The sequence below is a fragment of the Gymnoscopelus braueri genome, assembly GCF_963280865.1.
Source record: "Gymnoscopelus braueri genome assembly, chromosome: 12".
Lineage (NCBI taxonomy): Eukaryota > Metazoa > Chordata > Actinopteri > Myctophiformes > Myctophidae > Gymnoscopelus > Gymnoscopelus braueri.
The window spans coordinates 12,852,339-12,875,207 of NC_137614.1; the positions used below are offsets into that span (position 1 = coordinate 12,852,339).

The 22,869-nt window shown below is 42.8% G+C and overlaps 1 protein-coding gene across 1 annotated transcript in view; it reads left to right on the top strand.

Moving 5' to 3' along the window:
* Positions 1-898: 898 nt before the first annotated feature.
* lrp1ab (low density lipoprotein receptor-related protein 1Ab) overlaps positions 899-22,869 on the top strand; it is a 165,553-nt gene continuing 143,582 nt past the window's right edge. The window contains exons 1-2 of the mRNA XM_080445809.1: positions 899-1,536; positions 17,180-17,302. Coding sequence (XP_080301935.1) covers positions 1,464-1,536; positions 17,180-17,302 — 196 coding nt within the window. The 5' untranslated portion in view covers positions 899-1,463. The remainder of the gene's footprint in view (positions 1,537-17,179; positions 17,303-22,869) is intronic.

Here is a 22,869-nt window from a genome sequence, read left to right on the forward strand (position 1 = left end):
AGAAAATAGCTGATCTACAAGCTTGCGTCTGCTATTTTCAAAAAATCTTGAAATAAAATGTGGAACAAAACATTTTCAAATACTTATAATAATAATTTTAGGGGTCCGTTACATGAACATATTTGACACCCACTGGTTTAAAATACATAAATAAATAAACAAATAAGCAATTACAATTTAGAAACAAGCCCCGCAAAAAAACTGAACCCGCAACTACCAATATTTTCAAGCAACTTTACAGAAAAACAAGCCCAACGTAAGCTTATAACAAGCAGACATGGCAACAACACTGACTGAAAAGCCAGCATGAAATAGGAGAAAGGGAGGTGTGTTCGCGCGTGCGCACAGGCAGAGTTTTCCCATTTTTTTTGTGTGGAGTTGAGTCGGTGACGTCACGAGCTAGTCCCACTCCACCAGTGTTGCCATGTCTGCTTATTATAAGCGAATGGTTAGTTGCGGATTGTGTTTTTTTGGGCTTGTTTCTAAAGTATAGTTGCTTATTTGGGCTTGTTTCCATATTCCAAATTTGTAATTATTATTTAAACCAGTGGTTCTCAAGCATTGTCATGCCATGGACCCCCAAACATGTAGCCTATTTGTGTTAGAATGTTTCAAAAAATATATATAATAATATAATAAGATTATTTTGAAAATAGTAGATGTACAAGCTTGAGTTTAAAGATATGCTATTTTCAAATAGCCAATGCATATAGGTTTAAAGTGCTCATGTGGCTTCTTTTGGGCTTGTTTTCATAGACCTGGTTGCTTATTTCTCTCGCAAAATCTGGCAACACTGCACTCCACCACAGTCAGTCAGTGAGTGCTGCTGGAGCTCCTCCACACAGACTGAACCAAACCATCCACACACACATGTAAACCACCAGCAACAACCCAACCAAGGAGGCATCGGCGCTCCACAAAGGAGAAAAACGCTTTTTTACTTTATTTTTATTTTTTAAGTTTTTGTGGCATGGACTAATTTTTAACAGTTTCAACAAGGACTCGCCTAAAGGACTGGATGTTTTTGGTGGAATGGTTGTATTATAGTAGAGAGAGGCAGACACCTCATTACAGACAAGACAGAGGTTACACTGTGCCTTGTGCAATGTGCATCATGTTTGAATGCCCGATTCATCAATTAATCAATTAGAAATATACATGATTGTGCAGCAGCACTGCCTATAGCCTCGTCGGGGCTGTAGCCCTTTTTTTAATTTTTATTTTATCTTGCATTTTTTATTGTTTTATTATTACAGAAGCGGTGCCTATCCAACGCGTTCACTCTAGTGTGCGTGACTACGGGTGCAATTCACCGACAATCGCACCCCCGGCCTGGCCAGGGGTTCGGATGTGGTGGTTGGTTGATCGTATTGTTTGGTTTTTTAGAATTCCAGCCAACTTTTCCTTCTTTATACGTTTATAACAGCAGCAGCAGTGCCAACGGGCATTGTTGCTCAGGACTGATGGCAATGAGGTTGTTCTGCTTGGGATTTATACTCACGTTGGAGATCATATCTCCTGTTGGAGCAATCGAAGGTAAGAGAGCCCCCCTGTTATTTCTTTGCATTGTGATAGACTTGACTACGAGAAAGAGAGCGAGAGCGTGACCACTTTTGCAAAGCATCTGTGTGTGTGTCTGTGTCTGCAGGCCTACATTCATCAGAGTTGGAACCAACAGCAGTGCAAACAGGCTATCTTCACAACACACACACACACACACACACACACACACACACACACACACACACACACACAGTGCGCCATGCATGCAGACCAACAGGGAGAGATCGATGATTCGTGAGAAAAAGATTTAATCGCAGAAGGTGGGCTATTATAGCCTATAGGGTAGGGTAGGGCTTAGTACCCTAAAATAATAAATATTAAATAATAAGCTACTGCTTGCCTGTACAGGCAAGCAGTAGCTATGGATGCCGATTGTTTTAAATGTGTATGCAATTTATTTCACAGCGCTTATGTTATACCAGACATAATAGGCCTATTAGGATGAAAGGCAACAATGTTGCCATTAGGATGAAAGGCAACAATGTTGCCATTTGGATGAAAGGCAATGATGTTGCCAGTTCCCAGTGTGCACACTGGCAATATTGAGCAGGTATAAAAAGGCAATCGCAGAATTTAAATGAACAGCCCGTTTCCACAATCGCTACATTTCTCCCTGGCTGGCTGCGACAAAATATCAATATTGCCGCTCCGTTATGCAATATAAGAACACGATTGTTCAACAATATTCCCTGTGTGATCATCATAGATGTCAAGGAGGAACACGCAGCCATTTAAATGTGCTGGTTTGTTGTTCAGAAAATGAAAATCGGAGGAGCCACGCGTGAGTTGTGAATCAAACCTGTGGAACCCTATTGTTGGGATCAGTTTTCATCGTTTGTTTTGACATACTTCGCGAAATGTGCACACAGTTGTGTTTGGCTGTGCTGTAGCCTACATCTTAAATGGCGAGGCTTGCCCCGACGTGCAGCGTCGGTAGCTGAAAGAAAAATCATATTATTATTTTTTATCTCAACAGGCCGTTCCACCTCCTTCCAGTGACAGCCAGGTACTGTCTGATGATAGAAAGATGAATTGAATAGCTGTACAATTACCCTCTCAACCCCATCGGGAGGTGGGGTTGTCAGATTTCAGTGGGGATCCTTTAATCCCTTATTAGATATTCCAAAGTGCATCATTGGTGACCTGTTGAGTGAACACCAGCGTGTGGTTTTGGAGGGTGTAATGAAATTACAAATGAGTAGCCTTAAACCTGTGCAGTGTTTTTGAAGGAGGCATGTCAGTCAGCTCACCTCCTCCGGGCTTTAAAATTGGGTTTCTAATGAAAGCCCATCATGTTCGGTGGTAGGCCCTGTAGGTGCAAGGTTGAATGATTCATGTCATTATTCTAAACATCTTTGCAAGAATTCCCAAGACATTTAGGAAAGAGTGTGTGGTTGTTTCCATGCAGACTAGACTGTATGTATGGAGAACCAAAAACACTGCTCCTTCCCCTTTCCAATTCCATATTTGTTGTGGTAAATGGAAAATTACCACACTGACCTCGACAGTAAGAAACAGCAGTTTATTGGCAGTATCAGTGCTTTTATTGTTTTTTAAATGTCATTATCTGTGTTGTAAGTGTGCAGTATTCAGAGTGAAATGCATACTGAACTCAGTAAGCTCCTCCTACCTCATCCATAACATCTGGACACAGGAAGACCATTAATCCAATGTGGATGTGACTGTGGGGGAGGGGCTAGCTAAAGGAGTGGTGCGTGGGTGGTTGTGGGGGGGCTAAAACAAAATAAACTTAACCAGGATTCAGCTCTGGTCTGGAGGCACTCCATGGCACTGACAAATGAGTTACCTCATGGACAAGCAGAGCTAGAAATGCCAACCAATGGACTGGATGTATAGATCTCTTGCCAATGTGGAATGTTGACGCAACTCAACTGCAGCTGCCCCAATGACAGTGCTGGTCCGAAAGGATGGACGTGTGGCCATGAACCCCGGGGTCAGCCTACCGAACTGATAATGCTTGGATTTGTCAGGAGGATCACCACCACTGGGGCCGCCTGCGGCATGAACTTAGGACTGAGAAAGTATTGAAGAGACCACGGTCAGATGGCTGTACCGCAGTATTGTTGGTTGCAATAGTTTGATGGGCAGATTTGGCACATAAAAATCTGAAGGCAAAATTGAGTAACAGAACTTAGTGCCCACACAACATGGAAACACGTCATAAAGTGGACAGTTGTTATGACATTGGACAATTAGTGTGTCTGTGGTGTTATGAGTGAAGTTGAATAAACCACTTAATCACTTAAACTTTTTATACTTTGTTGACCGGGGTCCCCCAGCCAGTACTTTACACTAAATCCGCTAGTATTTCCCTCCCCAGATCTCTTTGCCAAAAATAGCTGATCCACAAGCTCACAACGTGTTGCTTGTAGATCTGCTATTTTCGCAGAATGTTCACCCGAAGAATAGGAAGAAAAGTGCATGGATGTTGCATTAAATTATGGTTGAGCTGACATGCTGTATATGATCGTAATCCCCATCAGAAAGTAGTGAATGCTTGGTGAAATGTGCAGATGTGGGTCAGAGGCTAAAGAGGTTGAATTCCTGAGGAGCCTACAGTCTGTTTGAATGACCTTTTTAATGGGACCTGGCTTTACCTTTCCTTAGAACTATCACTGGAAAACATCTGTTGGAAAAATGCAGCATCCTTCATACAAATTCAACAGATAATAGTACTTGGATTGCTCTCTCCAGCTTTTACACCTGGTTGTGACTTGTGAGTGACCTGAGAACAGTTATTGTACAGTACAGAAGCTGCTTGTAGTCCATTAGGTGACCGACACATATTCGCTTTGAAATCATTTGCTCAAATCTATAATAAAAAGACATGGATGTAACCTCAAATGTGGAATTGGAATTCAAATGAGGACTTTGTTGTGGTCTTATTCGGCAGACTTTTGTCCTTGAATCTAAAGAAGAATTTGCAATATCCAAAATGAATAATACCAGGCTCAAGAATCCTTTACAATCCTTGTAAAAAAAAGGATGTTGTTCTTCAGTATACTGAAGAGAGACATCCTTCTTCTTTTTACACTCCCTCTTCCTGTTCTGCATTGTCGATTTAACTGAGATCACAAGCTAAAGGCAGATTAGCATGAATGTCTTCGGTGTGGTTCCCCACATGCAAAAGCGTAACACCACAGATGAAAGGGTATTTTGTGATTGTGAATAGGATGTACAGTATTGTGAAATGTGAATGACGTGTTCTGGTAGCTAGGTCTACATCACTGTTTACTCTGTTTAGCCCCTAAGACCCAAAAATCTGTGTATTCACTGGATTGGCTTATTGAACAAAATACGGAGTGTTGGTGAGTATTAATGCGGCTCTGTAAGATGCCTTGGGTTGTTGCAGGCTATAAAAACTGTGGTTCTCTCCCTGTCTGATAGGAAGATGTTACATTCTTGTTGGTGTGATGATGACTGTCTTTTTTTTCAGCCAGTCTTATGATGTTGCTTTGTTCATCGTATAGTTCCTTTGAACATGCCTCACATGAAAAATGTAAACCAACAACGCCACAAGTACGTATTCTGTTTGAGACATGAAATAAATAGATCTTCTATCCATGCATTTTTTACAGGTAGAGTAAACAAAATAGTTCAAACATTGCAACCGGTTGCAACATTTGCCTCACACACCATGCACGACTGTGTGAATGCTGGCTTTTTGACATATTTTGCCTTTGTGCATCATTGATGGTGAACTCCTCACCCGACGCCTCGGGCTGGCCACGAAAGAGTGTCTGCACTCTAGGGACTTTTTTTTAAAAACTGTTCTTCCTCTTGTGTCAGTCTTAGATCCAGCTCCAGCGCACGCTCCAGCGCACGCTCCAGCGCTTGCATGCATGCTTGTGTAGCAGCGCCTGAAGCCCAAAAGCCTAATATCTCCCTTGGCCTATACGAGGAAAGGGGGATTCCCTTGTGGCTGAGGTATAGGCTAAATGTTTTGTTTCTCGTGCGAGAGACCTGGGTTCGATTCCGGGTTGTTACACATGGGAAAATCTCACAGGTTACTGGGCCAATCAATTGAGCACATAAGACCCCCCCCCCCCCAGTGGCTTTTACACCTGGCCAGAGGAGAGAAGACAATATATGAAGATAAGATTTCAATTTCATGGACTGCTGCCTTGTGCCAAACCTGTCTACTTTTATCATATTCAGTCATTGCACTCAAACCTGAGTGTGTTGCCTGTGAATGCTGCAGCAACATGCTGGTTGCTACTGTTGCTGTTTCATAGGGCACTGTTTCCCAAGCAGTGGGTCGGGACCCATGTTTGTGTCGCAGACCAATTCTTTGGGGTCGCGAGTAAATATCTCCTTTTTTTGTTGTTTCCTACATAAAAAATAAGTAAATATGTATTTCCAAAGATTTAAAAAAAGTTTAAACAAAAAAAACTTTTCATCAATTAAAAAAAATTCCAACATTATTCAAAAGTATTTTATATATGAAAATAGAAGCGAGCTTGTAGGTCTGCAATTTTCACTCGTGAGCCGCCACGATCATCCGTTCCATAGTTGTGGGCAGTTGAATGTAGGTTGTTTTCGCCAAAAAGCAACAGTAACAGAGAAAAAGCAATTTTTTTCACAACAGCGTAGTGGGGGTTCCAGGCGGTTCCTGGCTAAATGAGCCAGGAACAGTTAGGAATAGGAACTAAATGAAATGGAAACGGTTGAGAACCAGTGTAGAGCAGTGTTTCTCAACCTTTTCAGGCCGAGACCCCCATCCTGATAAGCACTTGAGGAGTTGAGGTATTACATTTAGTTTGACTCGGTTCCACAGATAAATATTGTGAAAATAGCAGATCTACAAGTTTGTAGATCGGCTATTTTACCAATTTTGCCTCTTATATTATTTGAAATTTGGACAATGTTTGACCAGTTTTTATAGTATAGTTTGTTGATTACGATGCAGTAATGGTCTTCATTTTCTTTATTGTTTTTAGGTACTAAAAATGTCTTTAAAAGTCCTTAAATTGTCACTTCACTGTCATCTGGGGACCCTCCCAAAATCATGTCGCAGGTTGAAAACCAATGTTTTAGACTCATTGGTTCTCAAACGTTTTTGTAAGTCGGGTGTGTGTACCAATTTTCATACATGTAGGTGAAACCGTATTGTGGGGCTTCAACTTTTACATTTTGTAGGGGGCGCTATTGAGCCATTAGGCCACGCCCCTTTTTTAGACCATTAAAATGCGTAATGTTTAGCCAGGTATGATGTGTGTGCGAAGAGGCGCAACCATTTTGAGTACGTTTAGCCCCTCAAAAAACGTGATTCATTTGTGCCACAAATAATAATAATAAACATTGCAATTTAAATAGGGCTTCGCACTGGTGCAGTGCTCGGAACGTTATTTTGACCAATCTTCTGTATAGAATATGTTAATACAATAGGTGCTCATCCTGCTCTTCTAATGAGAAAGTCCCTTCCCTGTGTTCGGGTAGGAACACTGCTGGTTGACAAAGTGGCATTGCCTGAAAGCTCAGTACCTCCCGCTGCCCAAGTGGGAGTTCCATTGGAGCTCAGCTGGTAGAAATGCTGTCTCCCACGCGGGAGACCTAGGTTTAAATCCCAGCAAAGGACATAAATCTTATGGATTGCAGCTTTAATAAACCGTTTGCTGTTATTGTGCAATTAAATTGCAATGAGAATACAGTGATGACACACACAGACCGGGAAATATATATGTAAAGAAAGATCTTTTTGTGTTTCTGTGTTTGACACATTGGAGATTTAGGGGCTTGCCACTGAACAAAGAGGTGGTCTATTAAGATGTGAACGGCATGACAACTCATTTATGCATTGTTTATGGTTCATTCCAGGCAATTATTGAGCCACACACACATTCCAGCCTTCCGCTTGCTTTGAAGTACGTAAATGTAATGAGTGGTGCAGAATGGATACACAGATACCGCTGTCATTCACAGTGATCTTTCTTTCTGAACCATTTAGTCCTTAAAGTGGGGGCTGGGGACCCCCTGGGACACCATCAAGGACCCTTGGGGCTAAATTGAGCAACAGTTTGATTTCACTATTATTTCGCTAGCTAAACGTTAGCACAGTGAGAGAATGTATAACAATGACTTCAGATCATGCTGTAGGTTTCACCCTCTCCACGATCATCCACAACCTACCGTATCTATTATAGACAGTTGGGAAATTATGTACTACATCTAATCTAACAACAAAACTCTTCTTTTATGGCACCGTATTAATTTGGGGTTCCATTGGCCTAGCACCCACCGCCAATGTGCGTGTAAATAAGTATGCTTTGAGCCACTTGTTTAGTGGCATTCTCCCTCCTCATTTTTGCAATCTCAGTTTTTGTTCACTCATGTCAAAGGACAGGAGTAAAGCAAGAGGAAGATTTACGGCCATGATGTTGGCAACTTTCAATGAATGCCTCCGTTTACATTGTTGTCCGGCCTTCATTTTGTGGCTCCCATTTTCTATTTTCAACAGCATCAAAGTACTACAGTATATGTGCACTCTTAACGCTATAGGATTTTACCGTGTGAAGTAAGAGTGGGCAAAACTGTACATGGCAGAGGAACTCCTTGCATTTATCTCTCTGTTAAATCAATCTCATTCTCTCACTCTCACCGTTGTGGCCCTGCCCTCTGTGGGCTTTTTATGGCTGACTGTGTCCTGTGACGGCATGCAGAGCCTCATCGGGTTACCTCAGAGGTCACTTCTGGACCCCTTTGTTGTCCTATGACACAAAAAAGGCCTTCGGGGCACGACGGGAGGACACTAACTGCCTCTAAAGTGCAGCTGTTGTTTGTATGCACGTTCGGCCACTTTGAAAATGACTTTTGTGGATTAGAAGTTGATTGGCCTGAACCTAGACGTTGCGTGTGTCCTGTAAGCCGGTCAACTGTGTTGATGCTGGCCAGTGGGTTGGCCCTGCACAAAGCTAAGTGGTTGTTTCCATTGGATGGACACTACACAGTGCTGCCATTGAATGAGTTGTGATTCAGCAGTGGCCACGGCGGTGCTCAGGGCGGGCGATAGCATAGGACTTTTGCCCTATAATATTGTGTACTAGTTGTGTCGCACAGTTTTTTTTCCTCCACCACTTTTCAACCTGGTGTCGCTATTTTAGGCAAGCCATAGCTGGACTTAAAAAAAAAAAGAAGTTTAGTTTTCAATTCATAGCATTGAATTGCAGTATAAAATAAGGCTTAAACGGTTTATGATGAGCCTAAATCGGACTCACTTCACTGACCTGTAAAACAACTGTGCGCCTCCCCTCCCTATCAGAGCTTGTAGATCGGCTATCTTGCTGCTCATCACTGTTGTACAATGAAGTATACAATAGGGCTTAAACAGTTCAAAAGTCTAAATGGAACTATTTTCACTTATCTGTAAAACAACTGTGTGCGTCCCCTTATACAGTAGATTGACTGTAGAATGATTTTATATTCAAAGTACTCTGCCTCTCTAGTTGGAGAGGAAAAAAAAAACCTACCTTTTGAATAATTAATGCACCACAAACATCCAGGAATAACCAGAAGTTCCTCTGCCCTCATTCTCGTCCTCTTCTTGAAGTTCTTGGTCATTGTTGTTTGGCTTGTTACTTATAAAGCTGGGTTTCTTGCTTTGAAATCTTGCTAAACAAGAGCACAGAGAAATCATTTCAAACTTGACCTCAGGGGTCTAATTACATACTGCGGTTGGCTTGCTGTTTTCTTTTTATTTTATTTTCAGTCCTTTTTTTTTTCAGTCCATGGAACACTCTGGAAGACCCAAGTTCCACAACATACTGTAGGATCAGTGAGTTCTGAAGAGAGGGGTGATGGGTGATGAGAAACAGCCCCGGTTTTGCGTTTGCAGCGGTGGTTCTTTCCACCTCCCTGTCACCCCAGTGAACGCACCACGCACACCGAGACCCATAAGTCCCATTTATTTATTCAAGACCCTTTTTTTTCCAGATTCCCATTTGTACCCTTATCTTAAACTGCATTTAATAGAATCCATGCTCTGTCGCTCTGCCTGGAAATTATTCACGAGGGGATGGGATTGGTTGGAGCACTGCGATTCCACTTTGATGAGCTCAGTGTTCGAGGCATGCATGTGAAACAAATGTAGTTTTCACATTTATATCTGCTTGGCAAACAGTTCAGCTGTGTTCCAGTTCTCTTTTTAAAGCTTTCTCTTTTTATTGTAATTAGTGTTCCATATACTGTATCTGTGCTTGGAGGAAAGTTGACATTTTCATCATGGCACATTAAATGAATTAAAATGTATTGGAACAGAAGAGTTGGGACAGCCAATTCAATCTTCATTGAATGAAAAACCCTTTCAAGTGTAAGAGTGCAATTATCACACATGTTGCATACCCCATGCTCCCCCCCGCTATACAAGTAGAACGTTTACTTTTATACTACATTTTACGCTTGGAATTCAAAGCCCTTTGCTCTCTTTAAAATCCAGTTCTACTCTTCTTCGAGCGAGTATCTTCTTGAGGTGAATTTCGACACATGAAATCAATTAGAAGGTGCTGGAATGTGCTGCGTGGGTCTGGAGTTGATTTGTGGAGCAGGGATGGTCATGTTGTGAGAGGGAACGGGAGTGAAAGTGGGTCAGTGGTGTGGTGTGCTCTACAGCTGGCCATGATGTCTGACTGGAGGCTTCCATCACTAGGCTGGTTGCCTTTTTAAGTATTCACTAGTATATTCACACGGCAGGTTTTCAATTCCGCCGTGCCCGCGCTTTGCGTGGGCACACATGATTCTCCCCAGCCGTAGCACCGGGCCTAACTTTTTTCCTGCAGGAAACCCTGCACGGCAGCCATTTGTCTCACGTCATATTCACCCGCCACCCCACCCTTTGGGCCCCCCCCCCCCTTCCCCAAGTATGAGAGCAAAATTGCCGTTTATGGATATGATAATGGTCAATATTATATCGATATCGTGAGATGACACTAGATATCGTCTGGGATTTGGGATATCGCAAGATCGTGATATGGCATAATTGTTGTCTATTCCTTGTTTTAATCTATACAGTATTTTATACAACACGTGGCAATGTTAGACGATGTGAGTTTGTTTGTAGATCAGCTATTTTCACCCTTTTTTAAAAAGACTTTGGCAACTAAAAGCATTTTATGTTATCGTCACAATACGATATTATCCTCACAATATCATTATCGAGGAATTTGGTCAAAGATATTGTGATATTTGATTTTGTCCAGGTTGCTCAGCCCTCTCTCAACCTCGGTCTCTTTCACTCGGTCCATATTTAGCTCACATACATCTCCTCCCAATTAGAGTCTTCTGTCCTCTACAACAGCACGTTACTTCTGAAAGTGATGTGCACGTTTGCCAAGCTGTGGGCTAACTGTACTATGTGGAATCTTGCTTCTGAACGAGCCGTGGCACTGATGTGGGCCCGATGGCCACTGATAACAGTAGCCTCCTGTGACCCAGTGGGCCAGACGTGCGAAAAGGCTCCTGCTTCTCAGGTATTTCTTGGACAAATATTATGACCATTTCTAAAAAGAGAGGGACAGCCTTCACGCATTCCCGGGCTTCCAGTTGATCTGGAGAGTGCTTCGGCATTCATATTTAATGTCTACACTATACGCTTGCCACTAAAAGTATTCTAAATGAAATCCACAGCCAGCACTGGATGCTGTATAATAACTTCATCAAAGAATGACAGGAATATGATATGACTGAAAATCCCTACAGAAGGAAGTTGGTTTGAAAACACTTATTAGGGTTTTCTTTTTTCTAACCGTGATGTAAAAACAAGAACAATGGACCTATTTCCACTAGGAAGTGCATTGTACGGTGCCTGCTGTTTGAACCGAGGCAGGCGAGATGAGCTTGTTCTGTCGAGGACCTACGGCCATGGAATGATTTGCAGCCAAAACTCAAACTGGAACATCTTATTTAATTCATTGCCAGATTTTAAGGCGGATAATGGACACACTGTAAACCCTGTAGTACTAATGCTATACTGTGCTGTTACATGTTTTTAATTGTATTCCATCTTCTTTGTGTCTGTTTTTTAAATATATTTATGTATATACTGTGTCCCTCTCTTGGCCAGGTCTCACTTGTAAAAGAGGTGTTTAAATGAAGTTTATATATGTTTGCTACTTCCTGTGGAGCATCTGTAAGGTTTCATACTGGCAATCTTAGAAACGCGAGTTTATTTATTTACTTTAATATCACTTTCAGATCTCATCTCGATCACTAATTACATAATATGTTATGGGTTTCGCTCTAATAAATACCCAAACAATGCTTGTTTATCTTAGGATATCTCTTAAGTAGTCGTTTCTTCCACATTAACATCAAGATTTGAATGCGGATCACCTGACGTCTTGTCATAGCAGTATAATAATCAAGCCACAATGTAGCTCTAGCAAGAAGAAGTGCTGTAGTTGGAATGGCAGTGTTATGAAGGAAACTTACCCGAGCATGATGTTACCCTTATAGGGGTTGCTGCATGTGTATCCTGGTTTAATGGCAGTGGTGTGTGTGTGTGCGTGCGTGTGTCACTGGTTTTGTTTGAGGAGACTAAATAAAGGCCTTCTTCATTCCCCCCTTATAGGTAAAATGGACTTAAATGGTTAACATCCTAGACCTAGCCTGATTTGGACCTTCCAAAAATTGTCAGCATTTTGGCAGCGCCTTTGGAAAAAAAGCAAGTTTGCAGACTGAATTAACAATTCACATCTCTGTTTGAGATATTTCAGAGGGCTTTGAAAGGGGACTGCTGAGAGGGGGAAGGATGCCAACCCCCCCCCCCCCCTCCCCCTCCCCCCAACCCTGCCTCCAACCCCTCCTCCGCCACAACCACCAATTAGGCTCGGAGGTTCTCCCCTCTGTGGTCACTTCATGCTGGTGTGTAGGGCTATGATAAAATTAGAACCCACAATGTTTTATTTCCAGTTTTATGCCCAGTCATGGGTAACAACTGGTTCAGCCCAGCTGCTTTACACACTGGGCCCAGAGAGCGAGGGAATGCCGGCGCACAGCGGCCCCGTTGCAGACTTCAATACCTTCCTCTCATGGTGGCTCATGGCTGGGTCACTGTGCGGGCTGTTGGCCTTTCTCTGTGTAGTTGTTTAGGCAGGGTTAACCCATTCAAGCCGGGAACGCATCTGTGTCATTTTTAGATTTCTTTTGGATATTCAAAAATAGCAGATCTTGCAAGCTTGTGTCGATCTGGAACAAAACATTTTGAGATGGCGGTCCGCGGCCAAATACATATATGAAAATATTTTCTAAATCCTAACGGTATGTTGCTATATCAGTGGTGCTCCAACTTGTCCATGCCAAGGACCACCCAAAATGATATGTATTTGGCCACAGACCCCCATCTCAATTTATGTTGTTCCAGGGACCCCCCAGAAGCACTGATCGGAGTTAAAAATGTTCGCTTTAAAACATAGGCTATATATATATTCAAAGATTTGCACAAATGTCCCACGATTTCTCAAAAAATTGCAGATCTACAAGTGAGTGCCGCGCTATGAGCTTGTATATCTGCTATTTTTGAATAGCCAAAGAAATCTTAAAATGACACAGATGCGTTCCCGGTCTTAGTGGATTAAATGGCCACATATAAGCACAAGCAAATGTGATGTATTTTAGAGGCATGTGTGAAGTGGAACCAGGACTTTGGTATGCTAAAAAGGAAGCAAAAGCTGGCAGGCTGGTCTCAAGCCTGATGTATAGATTTATACGTGTTATGAATTATCCATGAGGCCGGGGTGACTGCGGTGCTACCCTCTCTCTCTCTCTCGTTCAGGGTTTGGGTGTGTGTGCATATTGATGAAATCGATTTAGTTACTGGTCTCTCAATCCATTCTTGTATAGCGCTTCTTAATGTGCACTCCTTTTTTTTCCCTAAAATGTTACCCTCTGTCTGGCCCTTTTATGAAGTTCAACACAGACTCTTCACGTTGCCGTCTCTTTCACGTGTTTGTGTCCAAAACATAACATTCTTTAAAATCCTCACCTTCATTTCCTATACGGCTTGCCCCCAAAACCATTGAGCGTAGCAGAGTGAGTGCAAGTGTTGCATTTTAAGATGCGTCTCTCTTGTCTTTTGGATCTCCTCAAATATCCTGGCGTTGTTGTTGGGTGTTTAAAAAGAAAGGACTGCGATTTGATCCGCACATAGCACCCCCCCCAACCCCCCACCCACCCCCTTAGCTTGTTGTAAATGTATTTATTTAGAACCTGACACCCGCGCGGCTCATAAGTGCTTCGCTCACCCCATACACTTTTGACTGTCACACAGAAAGAGAGCCCGGGCTCTAAATCCCTTAGTTTGACAGTTTACAGGAACGTGACCGCAATGATACGCTAGTACCCTCCTCCTCCTGCTCTCTTGTGATTTCAGTCACATCGCAGCAGCCCTCCTGTGCTGCTGCCTGCACCACCACCACCGTCTCCCTCCCTTCCCCCAAACAGCCCTCCGACTGCCAAGTAATACGGAGGGAGAGGCGAGTCATCCAGGGCAGGGAGAGGGCTCAGTCCATGCAGAGAATCACAATGAGAGTCTCCCTCTCCCATCAGTACAGTGCTTTCCAGAACATGGCTGTACACTGTTACAGTAACAACCTCCAAGCCCTTTTTGGTCTTTATTCAGAGTTAAAAACAAAAACTAAATACTAAACCCATTAAGACCTGGAACGCATCTGTGTCATCTTTTGATTTGAGCAAAAAAAAGCATTATTTTACACTTTGGCTATTCAAAAATAGCAGATATACAAGCTCGTAGCGCGGCACTGAGTGCCGCGCTACGAGCTTGTAGATCTGCTATTTTAAAAAAAAATTGAAAATGTGTGCAAATCTGTGAATGTATATTTTCTTTTAAAGCAAACATTTTTCAACTCAAATCTTTGCTTCTGGGGGTCCCTGGAACAAAATATTTTGAGATGGGGGGGGGGGGGGGGGGGGGCAAGTACATATCATTTTGTGGGTCCTTGACAATTATGAACAAGTTTGAGAACCACTGATTTAGCAACATACGTTTTTCAGAAAACTGTTGGGATTTAGAAGACATTTGTAGAATCGGCTTCTTAAGGTCTTAATGGGTTAACCACTTAAAACCAGGTTGACCGGGGAGTGGACCCCCAGGGGTCTGTACTTGGTCTCCTCCTTTTTTTCTTTCTACTAGACCAATTCCTTTGTAGCTTGTAGTTCTGCAAATTTTCACCTATTATGATGACATGCCCAGAGGGACACTGCTAGGGTTCGTGCGGTTAAATGTAACCCCTCCACATTTATTAATTTGGCAACCTGCTTTAGTTCTTCCTCAAGTCAGGAGACAATGTTTCATATCTTGTTACAGAGGAATTTCATAATTGCGTTGTGGTTTGTAGTAGTACATTTACGGTTAAACTGCAAATAGGATTGGATAGGATAGACTTTATTGTCCCTAGGGGAAATCTGTCATGGATCATACAGTAACTGCTGTAAAAATACAATGCCCGACAACATGCAGTACAAATAGGCTATTTCAATGCAAGGCAGTGTTACTGGTATTTTTTTAATTGCTAGATTTACAATAAATCCCTATCAATGACGGCTTGTCGGCTTTATAGTGGGGACAAGTACAGTATGGCTGACTGCAATAAAGACTAACTCATATTGTAGGGCAAGGGTTCCCAAACTTTTCAGGCTGCGACCCCCCCCCAAAATAATCCTATTTGAACTGGGGACCCCCCACCCTGACAAGCACACAAGGAATTGTAGTAGGCATTACATTTAGTTTGTCTTGGTTCCACAGATAAATATATTGTGAACGGCCTCCCACTGTGAGGCGTTGTGAGCTTGTAGATCACAATGCGAGGCGTTGTGTGATTGTGAGTGTTGTAGATCGTCTATTTTCACAATGTTTGCCTCTTTCTTAACTCATTGAGTGCCATTGACGTGTTTCACCGCAAGGCGCAATGTGCCAATGACGTGTTTAACGTGTTAAAAAAAAAAAAAAAAAAAAAAAAAAGTTCAGAACCCAAGATATCATTATCTGAAGATTTGCAGCTCCATCCACTCCTTGTTTAACTTATAACTGAAAAAGGCTGTATCTCGCTTCCTAAGCACTTTTTTTTTACCTTACCTTTTTTTTACCTTAGGAAAAAAATCGCACTGGCCAGAAATAGCCAGAAATAATTCTGGCACTCAGTGAGTTAAGTAATCTTGGACAGTTTGGTATTAAAAAGGTCTTAAAAGTAATTAAATTGTAACTTTAGAACTTTAGATATCCTCTAAACTTGCTGTATAGTTGGTTTGTTTACTGTTGAGTGAGAATAAAACAATGTTGCACATTAAGCTAATCATCTGGGGACCCCCCAAAATAATTTGGGGACCCCCCCCCCTGGTAGTCCCGACCCCACAGGTTGAGAACCACTGTTGTAGGGAGCTCTTTTAAAGTTCAATGTCCAGCCAGTGTTTCTTTATTTTAAGCCTCTGCCTTTATTTGATAGTATACACAGTATACTGACAGGAAACGTGGAGAGAGAGAGATGGGGAGTGACACGCGGCAAAGGCCGTCGGGATCGGACTCGACCCCGCGACGCGCTGCCTGTCAGGCTACATTGTTGTAGCCGAGGTGCCTGGACCGCTACGCCAGCAGTCTGGGCCCCAGCCAGCAGTGTTGCCAGATTCTGTGGGAGAAACAAGCAACCAGGTCTAGGAAAACCAGCCCAAAAAGAAGCGACAATGGGCCACATGAGCACTTTAACATATACATCAGCTATTTGAAAATAGCCGATCTACAAGCTCACAATGGCGACGCGTTGTGAGCTTGTAGATCGGCTATTTTCAAATAAAAAATTGTAATAAGCAGATCTGGCAACCCCTGCCAGCCAGTGTTTCTGTACGTGTGGCTGAGCTAAACCATGTCAGCAGTGCCAGAATACCAGCGGGTCATGGAGGCTGTGTGGCGCAGCCACCCCCATGCGGCTCACCTCAACAATCTCTCTGCTGACTCTCACAACGCGCCAGGCAAGCAAGGCAATATCCACAGGGTCAGACAGTGATTGAATGCTCAGTTATGTCTGTGCCGTGAGACGTGTGAAAGGGCCTCTGTGGCAAAAAAAAGCTGAAAAACATCTACAGAGCAATGAAAAAAAGAAAAAGCAGAAAAAAAGTTTCAATCTTTCAAGAGGAGACAACAAACAAACTTTTGAACTTAAAAGGGCCCTGTGTCTTTCTAGCAGACTTGTAGTTGGGTTTTCTCTGAATAGGGCGTCCCTGTAGTTCTTTTGATGCAAAATGTAGTGGTGAACTTGGGCTGACCCTTTGCGTGTCACTTTGCCCTGCTGGGCAAAAGATCTACTTCCTTCGGGCCGGCAAAAAAATTCCAGTTAGGAATCCTGAATAGAACTAGACTGTTTGTTGACAGGCTTTGAAAAAAAGAAAAAAAACAGGAAAAAAAGAAAGAAAATAGATAGTTTTGCAGTGCTTTGGGGGCGAAATGTCATTTCCATTCACTGAGACGTGTAGTGGATGTGGGGGGGGGGGTTAAGGGTTTGAATTCCTCTGACCACTGTTTGTGAGTCAAAAGCAGTTCCCATCGCAATTGGCTTTATTTGAGGACTCATCATCTTTCCCCTCCTTTTTTTTTCAGCTCCCAAGACCTGCAGCCCTAAGCAGTTTGTATGTAAGGACCAGGTGACCTGTATCTCCAAAGGCTGGCGCTGCGACGGGGAGAAAGACTGTCCAGATGGATCAGACGAATCGCCAGATATCTGTAAGTATACGCCTGGAATAAACATCTATTTTTCAGCAGGCTTCCCCCCCCTCCCCCTTGTCACCTTTTCCCATGCTTTCGGGCTTATTATAGGGCAGGCTGTTTTTTGCCTATTAATATTTCTCGAAGATTAATCTTTTGCATTTCAACCTTGTTTTAAAAATACATTTCCCCCCCAAAATGTCACTGAGCTAAAGGTCAGGGTTGACTCGGTTGATATTTTCCACGTATTGAGAAGCATATTACATATGCATATATGGCATCACTACCTACCTCTAGACACAGACAGTTTAAAAGCTACAATCCAGTAAATAAAACATTATTTAACCAATATGTATGGTACAGTATGTTAGCAGTGGTTGGAGATGGTCTTCCTATTCTTATGAGAAATGTCCTACCGTGGTGTCGGGTAGGACACTGACTGGTTGACAGGATCAATAAGGTTATTTAAAGCAGATGCCACAATGGATTAGACCAGGGGTCTTCAACAGGGGGTCCGGGACCCCTAGGGGGTCCACAGAGTTACTACTACAGGGGGGCCACCAAATCTTTGTGTGATGGAAACCTGTTTTTTACATTAATCACTTTAACCCTAGCATCCCTTTTCTGTGGGGAACATTAGCCGAAAATAGTCGATCTACAAGCAACAAGCACATTAACATGAATCCAACATGCACTTGTGACAGTGCTGTCAAACAAGTCTATGAAGCTGTCTATGAAATCTAAGAACAAGTTTAATCTGCAACACAATTTTATACATATGTAGTGGGGAGGGGGGTCCATCTCCCTCTCAGCTAAGGGGTCCTTGGCCTGAAAAACATTGGGAGACCCCTGGATTAAACACTAGATGCGCCACCATCTTTATTGTAGTTTGGACATTGTTGCCCCTCTGACCCCTCTCCGTCTGGAGAGACATAAAACTTGATAAAAGAGACAACATACAAACTTTGATATGTGCTTGCCTGAGGTAGAGGTCAGGGTAGGCCCTTTTCAATGAATGTCACAGGGTTATAACGTGTGCCCTGGCTTCTCTGGTGAGCTATAGCTCTAATTACGCAGCCATGTTTAGTCTGGCTGTTCGGGGATATGTCTGCACTTGTCTGGAAGTCTTGAGGGATCTGTGTGGTCCCAATGAGTATTGTCCCCGCCGCCGCACACATCTGCCAACCTTCCTCTATGCTGCCATATGATCCATAAACTCTCCCTGGCAGAAACGAAACAATCTCTCTCTGTTTATATGGAGGTGCTAATGGCCATTTTAGTGTCTGAATGTGCCACACCTAGCATCTGTCATGCCGCGAAGATTCTCGCAGTCGTGCGGCGATGGCGCTGAGCAACGGAGACTGGCGAGCGCCTGTTATTACCAGAGTGACCGCCATTAACCATCAGCAGATGGGCGTTGGGTTCGATGTGTGAAATAGCTCAGGGTAATAAATTGTGTTATGTTTCTGTGTTCACAGAGCCATTAAACATGAACCGTAGGTGTTGGAATTCACAAAGTTGAATTTATTTGGATTCTTCCTCCCCACATACGTCATCTACTATACTATTCTCCTCGAGGCTCAGGAGTTTTGTTGTGTTCCGTCAGTGTCTCCGTTCAGAGATGTCCAATTTTTCACACAGTTCAGCCTCCGAGCAGTCCATTTCAAACAGTTGCTGCTTCAGTGCTAAAATGTGTTGCTTGGGAGATGAATAAGAAAGATTCATTTGAATGTCAATGTACTCCTGCCGTATGTGATGGTGTACGTTTACTCAAAATGCAAAGTTTATTGAGAGTCTTCTGTACAAACCAGATTTTCTTTCAGAACCTGGCATCCCCATTTTGGGGGGAAATTGTTTATCATTAATCATTATTGGCAAAATCATTCATCATTATTGGCAAAAATATAAAGAAATGTTCGAAAATTGCAAATATAGTAGATCTATAAGCTCACAATGAGTCGTAATGCGACACGTGAGCTTGTAGATCGACTAAGTATATAGGGCTTTAGTAGTTAAATCAGTTTAGATTTTCTTTTCTTTCTTTATGTGTAATCATAAATCCGTGAACCAGGAAGAACTTCATATATATGACACGTTTAGCCCATAAAATTCTGTCAACCTGTCGCTCCTCAATTTCACTCCTATTCTCCCGAGTAATAATTGAAGGGAGTGAAATTTCCATGCCACTTATGTTGTTTGCTGACACAGACAATGGTGTGATTCATCTTGCCCAAGAGAACAGCGTGGAGAGTAGTGCATATGACTAGAACATCAAGATCTGTTCTGCTCAATTAGACACTTCTCGTGGCTTTGAGGCAATCGCCATGAATATCGGTTAGTTCAATTAACGCACGTCTTTACTCTGTAATGGTACGTTATGTATCCTTTAGTTAGTCTAACAAGCTGCTGTCAAAGGCGAGGTTCGTTTTAAACACTCTAACCCTGACGTCACTATTTTGGGCATGGCATCATGGGCAATCATTTAAAAAAAATTGCTAAACATTGTCAAAATGTAAAGGAAAAAAAGAACAAATGGCAGATCTGCAAGCTCACAACGTGTCGCATCGCAACATGTTGTGAGATTGCACATCTGGCTATTTGTATATAAGTATACAGGTCCTAAGTGGTTAAAGGAAGGGTAAGTGATATTTTTTGGTCATTTCTTTGTTTTTGTTAAAAAGGTTAAAGTACTATTCTGATAGTAATCATTGCTACAGAGTGTTTATTCGGTCACAGGGGTCTCTCCAGCTCTTTAGTAAACAGAATATAGTACATTTTCAGGTAGGTGACAAAATGTAAGCCAATCAGGAGAGAGCACTGAAAATGCATTTTCTGTTTAATAAAGAGCTGGAGAGACATGGGAGACTCCTTTTTACTGAACAAACACTCTATAGCAATGAGTACTATCAGAATATAGAGCTATTTAACACTTATTTTAACCAAAGTAAATCACTTACCCTACCTTTTTTAAGTGGTTAAGGATAATGAAAGACAGAGAATAACTGTGATTTTCTCCACTCAATCCTTCCATCCATTAAACATGAGACTGAGGGTTTCTGAATGGGAGGCTGAAGCTCATCCTGAGCTGCAGTGCAGGGAACCGTACCAGTATATACAGGAGAGATGCAGTAGAGTTTGGATTGGTCTCTGAAAGGTTATTAAAGACCTTCATTCTGAGCGGAAAGCCCTGCTGTTTTCCTGCCTCGCTTTTCCATTCAGGGGGTTTTAAGCAGCTTGCAGGTCATCAGACCACCCCCCCCCCTCTTCCACTGGAAGGCAACAGCATGAAACATACTCCTTCCAGCAGACTATGAACATGTAAAAGGCTAGTTTAACCCATTAAGACCTGAGGCCGATTCTGAAAATGTCTTCTGAATCCTAACTTTTGTTTCTGAAAAAACTTATGTTGCTATATCAGTGGTGCTGAAACCTTTTCATGTCAAGGACCCCCAAAATTATATGTATTTGGCCACGCACCCCCATCTCAATATATGTTGTCCCCAGGGACCCCCACAGAAGCAAAAAATGTTATTATTATTTTTAATTTAAGATTTGTCACACCTTTTCACGATTACAACATTTTAGCAGATCTACAAACCCATAGCGCGGCACAAAGTGACGCGCTATGAGCTCAAGTGACACTTTGTCGAAAGTATCATTTATAATAATAAGATGTAGTCTAATAATAACAGCGTGGATTCCATGTGGCTCTCGGACGTCATCGTGTGCCAGCCCACAGCATGATGTCAGCCATAGCTCCTGACAGACGCACAGAACCTCTTCTAGAGAGCAGTGGTTCTGAACCTGTGGGTCTGGACCCCCAGGGGGGTCCCTACATGATTTGGGGGGGGGGGGTCCCCAGATGACAGTGAAGGGACAATTTAAGGACCTTTTAATACCTGAAAAAAGACCATTGCTGCATCAAACGTAATCAACCCATACTATATAAACTGGTCAAACATTGGCCAAATTGTCAAATAATATAAGAAAGAGGCAAGAATTGTGAAATTAGCCGACCTACAAGCTTGTGAGCTTGTAGATCGGCTATTTTCACAATATTTATCTGTGGAAACGAGTCAAACAAAATGTAATGCCTCAACTCCTACAATTCATGTGCTTGTCAGGGTGGGGGGGCGGGGGTCCCCCGTCTCTAGAACCCCGGTTCTAGAGACGGCTCGCCTCTGAGGAACCACGCCATAAACGACTACAAAGTTCCACACGGCTCCAGACTGGCTTCCAACTAAGTACTGATGTCATATTGAAGATCTCCAGACTGACTGGCCTCCCGAGTTCTCTGAATGGAAGTTCCCATAGCCTGGGGGAACGGCGGATCTGAGATGATAACTTAACAAAAATAACATAGTCGTGTCGTTGATGGATTTGAAAGGAATATTTTGGAATTCGGTTCCTTCGCCTGCTGGCGGTCTGTCTGCGCAAGAAATTTGACACAGGGGTGAAAACATAATCTCCACCCCTGGCAGAGATAATTATCCTTATATGGCAGTCTGGGGATCAGTCGTATAAACCCCCTGATGCACAGGATGTAATGTCCCGTATTCAATTGTTTGTATTTGTTTTACTGTCTGTTTGCTTAATACACTCCGAAGGTCTGAAGATGGCCACATACCCAAGGCAACTTTTTTAAATCGTTTTTTTAAAACTGAGCTTATTTAAAAAAAAAACATGGATGCAAACAAAATGTTCTGCTCTGCTCCACAGTTTTCGTTCAGACATGCCCTCTGACCACAGTCTATGTGTGTGTGTGTGTGTGTGTGTGTGTGTGTGTGTGTGTGTGTGTGTGTGTGTGTTAAATGTTGATGGGAATCAGAGTGGTGCATGCATGCTACTATAATTACAACATTATCTCCAGTTCAAGTTAATTACTAACCAGCAGCTTGGGTTTCAAGGTATGCCCTCACCCAGATTTCACAAGGCAAACACACTTTTGTCTTAGTGTTTTTTCTCCCGAGTCGTTTTATTTCCGTCTCTCTCCAGCGTCGTCGTCGTCGTTCTCCTCCTGATCTCCCGCTCTCCTTCCTCTGGCTGTTTTTTTTAGTTTTTTAAAGATTTATTTTTGCCGTTTTCTGCCTTTTAATGATAGTACACAGTGAAGTTTGACAGGAAACAGGGAGAGGAGAAGACGGGGGAGTGACACACGGCAAAGGTCGTCGGGATTAGGATTCGAACCCGCGGCACGCTGTCAGACAGGCTTCATTAGAAGCCTATATTATATGTGGTATGCAGCCTGGACCGCTAGGCCAGCGGGCGCCCCCCTCCCCCCCCCCCCTCCTCTGGCTGTTGGCTGTGGTTTTATCTTTGTACAGGATCACCCTGCGGTCTGGCCATCCGCTAAATCAGAGATTGTGACAGTGCAGGCAGCACTCGCAGCCAACCCGGTGCTTTTGGGATTTCTTTTAAGTAGGCCAATATATCATCTGAAAAGGGCACTCATTGTGCAGGAATAAAAAAAAATTAAAGTAACCATTGGGAACCGGGGCTATATGCTTCTTCATATCTTAATCCACAAGCTCCTCCGATGAAACTTGCCAACAATCCATACACCGAAAATCTGTTTGGCACGAGCT